Source organism: Bidens hawaiensis, unplaced genomic scaffold (genome assembly GCF_021521415.1).
Source record: "Bidens hawaiensis isolate Kalapana, Puna unplaced genomic scaffold, B.hawaiensis_p1.1 tig00049909_1, whole genome shotgun sequence".
NCBI lineage: Eukaryota > Viridiplantae > Streptophyta > Magnoliopsida > Asterales > Asteraceae > Bidens > Bidens hawaiensis.
Genome location: NW_027506130.1, coordinates 6,712 through 13,021, shown reverse-complemented (window position 1 = coordinate 13,021; position 6,310 = coordinate 6,712). Strand labels below are relative to the sequence as shown.

General features: G+C 35.3%; 1 protein-coding gene across 2 annotated transcripts; it reads left to right on the top strand.

The window, feature by feature from the left end:
- Positions 1–762: 762 nt before the first annotated feature.
- On the top strand, positions 763–5,529 carry LOC143616819 (TOM1-like protein 6). 2 transcript variants are annotated; one of them, XM_077089540.1, is made up of 9 exons: positions 763–915; positions 2,261–2,339; positions 2,435–2,533; positions 2,648–2,677; positions 3,068–3,231; positions 3,300–3,381; positions 3,492–3,577; positions 3,689–4,024; positions 4,740–5,529. In XM_077089540.1, exons 1-9 carry the CDS (start codon positions 767–769, stop codon positions 5,434–5,436), a joined length of 1,722 nt encoding a protein of 573 aa, XP_076945655.1. In that variant the 5' UTR covers positions 763–766; the 3' UTR covers positions 5,437–5,529. The 2 variants fall into 2 exon arrangements, with proteins under 2 accessions (XP_076945655.1, XP_076945654.1); XM_077089539.1 differs by having other exon boundaries at positions 2,648–2,761.
- The last annotated feature ends 781 nt before the right edge of the window (positions 5,530–6,310 follow it).

The window sequence follows — 6,310 nt, the reverse complement described above, 5'->3', positions numbered from 1 at the left end:
CAACTTACAAACCCATAACTAAACACCTGTTGATATTTACCATAAAAATAATGTGAAAAACTCAAATAAGTCATAAGTTTACCACTTGCACAATTGAAGCGATGACCGAATAATTATCAATCAAGATGTGTGAATGATTATTGAACATTCACATGAACAGATGACCATGCTCATGGTTATGTGGGACTGATTTAGGGATGATTCTTGATGGAGCTAGGGTTTTATCAACGAAGAAGAGACCAGGGTTACAAAAGAGGATTTGAATAGATTTTGGTGACTAGAAATACCCATCACGTGGGGTGTGTATGCAGGTTTTAACGAAAAAGTCGGATGACGTTTGTCAATTTGACATAAATAATTATAAATTAAAACTTTAATATCTCAAAGTTATTAAAGATTTAACTATTAAACCATAATATTCAAAGTCAACAAATCACATTAAACAAAATTACAAGTGTCTTTAAAAAATACTAAAAGCAAAAGATTGATGAGGATGGTGTGCTCAAGAAACCATTGTGGAATGGTTGTTTCATCAGCCTATTAAAAGAAACAAAAAAAAAGTCGGACTTTAGCTGGTTACCTTTCTTTTCTTTTCTTTTTAACACCAACAAAACTTTCATTCCTTTATATCATGAACAACAACAATAATAACCCATTTTCCTTAATAATAATAATAATAATATTCACCCTCCTCATCCTCTTATCCCCCTAATCTTCTTTCTCTTTCTTCTTGTTAATTAATATTAATAATCATCAATCATCAGTGATGCTTCCCGCCACGGCCTTCTCATCGGCTTTAACGCCGTCTGCTAATTCTGCTGTTGTTCGAGTGGACAAAGCCACCAGCGAGTTCTTGAACGGCCCCGATTGGACTCTCAACATCGATATCTGCGATACCCTTAACGCTAATCCATGGTACCTAATCCTTTACTTTTATTTTACTTGCAACATATCATTTTTTGGTTCTTCTAGGGTGTTTTTTTTTTTTTAATTCTATTGTTTATATTATTAAGACCCAACTGAATGAAAAAGTTGCTGCTATTGAGAGAAATATTTTGTTATCTGTTGATGTCTAAAAATTGGTGTAAAACTTGTTCTAGCGGTTATCATACCTCGTGCAGAACACCTGTACCGATATATGACCGACCGATTTCAAGTGTTTAATGTTAGTGCTTTAAGTCTTAATCGGTTCCTACTTTTTACAATTGATAGTGTTTTGTAAGTTGCGAAAGGTTAATTTGTTAACGGTAGGAGGGTATACTGAATTGTTAGTGTTAAATTGCTACATATATATAAACCCATGTACCACAGTGATAACTACATATCTCAACTATCGGTTTCTGACCGATATCTGATATTTTTTTGACATTAACCGCATATATCGATTCTACGTCTCTGTATATGCATATGGTAGCTAGGATTATTAAACAAAATCCGAGTAATTAATCAAGAGTAACTTCTGATAGTAGAATTACTCTATTTGTTTTGTTTGCTCGTATGTCAAGTTAATAAATTTGACCTTTCGACGTGTGGGATTAGTTGTTTTAGGGTTTGATGATTTGCCTATGAACCCTTGAATTACATGTTGATATTTGCTTTCATATCTAGGGTTCTATATGCGTTATATTTTAGAGTATGTGATTTAAACGTTTTGGTATCTTAATATGCTTAACATTTTCCCAAATTAGTATAAATTTGTTGAGTTTATTCTTATGTTTCTATATGTTTATATGCCAGTTAAGATTCTTAAGTGAATACTAAGTCATTAGTCATGATTCGGTGATGATTTATTTCTAATAGTTGCTATCTTACTTTTGTAGATGTTACTAAATAAGTATACGTTTCTTACTTGGGTGTTATCATTATATGTGCGGGTGTTTATAGTTGTTGTTTATTAAATGCACACGAAGGAAAATGGACTTTCTTTTAACGGGTGCACGGTACTTTATTCATGTTTAGTTAGACCGTTTATGTTTTGGTTTTACAAATAGGACTTAAATGTCCATCCTACTCGCATAATTGACTATATATTCTTGTTTCTAGACGCTTTATGTGTGCTTAATGAGAATAATCTTTATAACATTATTTTGAGGATCATTAGTCTTCCAGATATGCTACTTAGCTTTTTTGCATACGATTTTGTAACACTCAACAAAACAAATAAATCAATTTGATAGACTTAGTGACTGCTGACAACTTTCGGAAATTTGAATATTAAAAAAAAGCGTATTTTGTATCCTAAAGATCTAAATTGTTCCAGGCTGGCAAAAGATGTTGTCAAGGCTTTGAAGAAACGTTTACAACACAAGAATCCCCATGTTCAGTTCCTTTCATTGACAGTATGTAATTTACTTTAAACCATTTGTACACTTTAGTTGATATCTTTCCATTTTAGTTTATATATCTTGAAGGCATGGTCTATTGGTGAGTGTAGCTTTTAGAGACAGTGGTAAAGAATTGTGGTGAAAATGTTCATTTTCAAATAGCAGAACGAAACCTACTCCCGGAGATGATCAAGATTGTCAAGAAAAAGGTCAATTTTCCATTCTTCATTTGACTCTTGACTTTACCAACTCTGTTCTGAAGAAAGTTGACTTTAACTTTTGAGTTTTGTGAGTCAAGCTTACAAGAAATATATGCTTTGCAGACGGATATGCGTGTGCGGGAGAAAGTATTGGTACTCTTAGACTCTTGGCAAGAAGCGTTTGGTGGTCGAGGAGGAAAGTACCCTCAGTATTATTTCGCTTACGATGAATTACGGGTAAATTTATTGCATATACACGCTTTCAAGTTTTAAATTTAAGAGAAAATTGCAAAAATGGTCCCTGTGGTTTGACCCTTCTGCAAGTTTGGTTCCCAAATTTTAAAAATCGCAAACTTAGTTAAAATAAAATCCTCTTTTAAACTACAGAACTCTAACATCGACTTTATCACTTTCGGTTTGAAACTGAACATTTGGTTTTGCGCTGACATATGGTGATGAAGTTGACATTAGCCACAGGGACCATTTGTTCAATTTTTCTCCAAAATTTAATTTATTCTTTTTGATATAATTTTATTATTACAGCAATCTGGAGTACAATTTCCTCAACGGTCGCCCGATGCAGCTCCAATATTCACACCTCCTATTACCCATCCACCTTTAAGATCTCCTCAAGCAAATTATGGTATGCCAAGTAATTCTTCAACACGGCTTGATGAAGCCATGGCTTCTGAGATTGAAAATTTAAGGTATCCTTATTTTCTTTTTTCATTTTCTTTCATATTTTAGCCAATAAATAATTGTTTATTTGTTGTAGTGTATCAACGATTGAGTCTATGAGGAATGTTTCTGCTCTGTTATCTGAGATGTTGCAAGAAGTTGACCCAAATGACCGTGCAGTACGCCATTTCTTTTCTGCTGCTTATTTTTTCTTATTTTTTTTGGTACCCTGGGTTATAAATTTCAGAAATATTTGACGAACTTTTTAATTTTAATATTCGATTAATAGGCTGTAAAAGATGAAGTTATTGTTGATGTTGTGGGCCGTTGTCGATCAAATCAGAAGAAATTGATGCAAATGTTAGCTTCCACAACGTATGCTAACCTTAACTTTTTGGATGTTAACAGTTGAGACACTAACAACAAACTGTTTGCGTGTCTATTTGCTTACGGTTCACTTATGATAATTTTTTTGAATATCTGCAGTGATGAGGAGCTTCTTGGCCAGGGTATTGAATTAAATGATTACCTGCAAACTGTTCTTGCAAAGCATGATGCTATTGCTTTTGGTTCTCCAATTCCTCTTCAAGTTACAAGTTCTGCTACTGTATCACCTTCTGTTAATAGTAATAATAATAATAGTAATAACCAAAGCCCCCAAATTAAACTTCCAATTCCTACTGAAGAAGATGAAGAAAAGATGAAATCAAGCGTTGCTGCTGCTGCTGCAGTTTCTTTCCCTGCAACTCCACTCTCAAATAACAAAGCTCAAGAAGATGAAGACGAGGAAGATGAAGATGACTTTGCTCTGCTTGCTAGAAGGTTAATTCTTGTTTCTTTTTTGTGAAAAAGTTTGACATGTTTACCAATATGGGCTATACATTTTTTACGGGTCAAAAGGGAATATAACAGAGAACGGTTGGCCCAAAAAGGAAACAAGTTGACTTCAATGTTTTTTTGCATGAGATCAACCTAACCTGTGTTTTTGATCAGTAGAATTACTTGTTTTTTAGCTGGGTAAACGCGCTAAGCTGAGCCTACCTGGAGCCGGGCTCGTGAGTAGTTTTTCAAGCTCGAGCTTGGATTGTTCATTATTCATTATTTAGTACTTTTATATTTATTTTTATAGTTGAATTCTTCATATGTAACATACTATATACTGTATTATTATTTTCATCATATTATATCTATATAATAATATTGTTATGTAATTTATTTTTATAATTGAATTTTCTATATGTAACATACTATATACTGTTATTATTTTCATCATAGTATATCTATATAGTAAATAATATTATTATGTTATTATGTTTTTAGTATATAAAATAAAAGGCTTGTTTAAGCTCACAAGTGTAGTCAAGCTAGACATTTGAAGCTCTGGCTCAGCTTGTTTATAAAATGAGCCCCGATATAAGCTTGAGCCTGTCTCGTTTGAGTTCGACTCAGTTCGAGCTTTTAGTGAGCCATATACTACCCGTACTTATTATGGTTAGAATTACAATAATGGATTCATTATTATGTTTTGTTTTTGCAGGCACACGAAAGCACAAACGGGCGTATCTCCAAACGGGGGTGTGGTAACCGAGTCCGGGCCCAGCAACCCTGAAACGTCAGTGAGTATGGCGTTAACAATGACCGACCCACCTCCACCAGTCAATTCAACAAGAGCCGATGACATGATTGACTTCTTAAGTCTCGCATTATCATCTGTAAGCATCACCTCTACACCCTCCCAGCCACCACCCGCCGCCACATCACCACCACAAAACATTGACCGATCACCACCTGTTTCAGCCGCCCCACAACCGTATCCATACCAACCCCAGCGACCCTCAAATAGTTATGTGGTTCCATGGGCCCAATCTGAACCTCAGGCCCAGGCCCAGGTTCAACCTCAGCCCATGGGCTATATTCCACCACCATGGGCTGCAACTCCCGGATACTACACCAACAATCCGTATGCTTCATCAGTTCCTTACACATATGCGTCCCCTGTGTATAATAACGTACCTGCACAGCAAGTGAACACTTATTCAAATAATATGAGGTCGGCAGGGATGAATGGAGATAGTCGGGTCGGGTCAAACAATGCGGGTGGTGCGGGTCAAAGTCAACAGTTTATTCCTTCATACAGATTATTTGAGGATCTTAATGTACTTGGAAATCAAAAGACAGGTGGTGCATCGTCTGGGAGTTCTTCTGGTCAAAGTATGATGGGTGGGAAGGAATGAAATTAAATGGGTCTGGTAAGTTTAGTATAATGAGATTTTATGTTTGTTCATACAGTGGTTGGTTATGATTTGTGTATGTGTGCGCATTTCATTTAGATCAATTTCTTGGATTTAGAACATTACGAGGATGGTTTTGTGTCGATGATTGAGTATATGATTGGTGGATGGATTACTGGTAGTGTTTTTAACAGTTTAGAATAATGATTGCAAGAATAATATCAATGATTATGGCATGGCATGGCATGACGTACTTGGTAATCAAAAAAATTGTAAGTATTTTGACCTCCGCGTTGCAGGGGCAGTTGATTTGAATAGTCAACGATAGACGTTAGACCTGACATTGATAGTGATCTACTGTAATTGGAAAACTGGTTTGCAGCTGCTTCGGGGAAGATTTTTGGGATCGTTAAAAGCAGCTACAAATCAGTGAATATAAAGGCCTAAATGAGAATGAGAAATTGAAGTTTTTGAAGCTGTTGCTAGTCACTGTTAGCAACACTAGCAGTGTCGCTGATAAATGAGGCACTAGCTAGTGTCTCGTGCTCATGAAGAATGTTTTGTTATATCTGACGCTAGATACGCTATCTGGTCTTGTTATTTTAGCTGTTGCGGGACTTATGGGTTTAGTATAAATTGCAGATCATTTTGGGGGTTATTGGTTAGACGTTAAATAGATTATGATATGGTGCATTTCAGTTGTTAACTCGTTTTGTTGACTCTGATCGTTTAGCAGGAATTTACATATTTTGGGTTTGAATTAATAGAGCATGATGTTTGATTGATAGGTTCGTTTTGAATTGTCATTTTTCTTCTCTAATTTGGATAGGGGGAAGTTAACATAACGTACAAATGAAATTAACGTGCTAATTGTGAA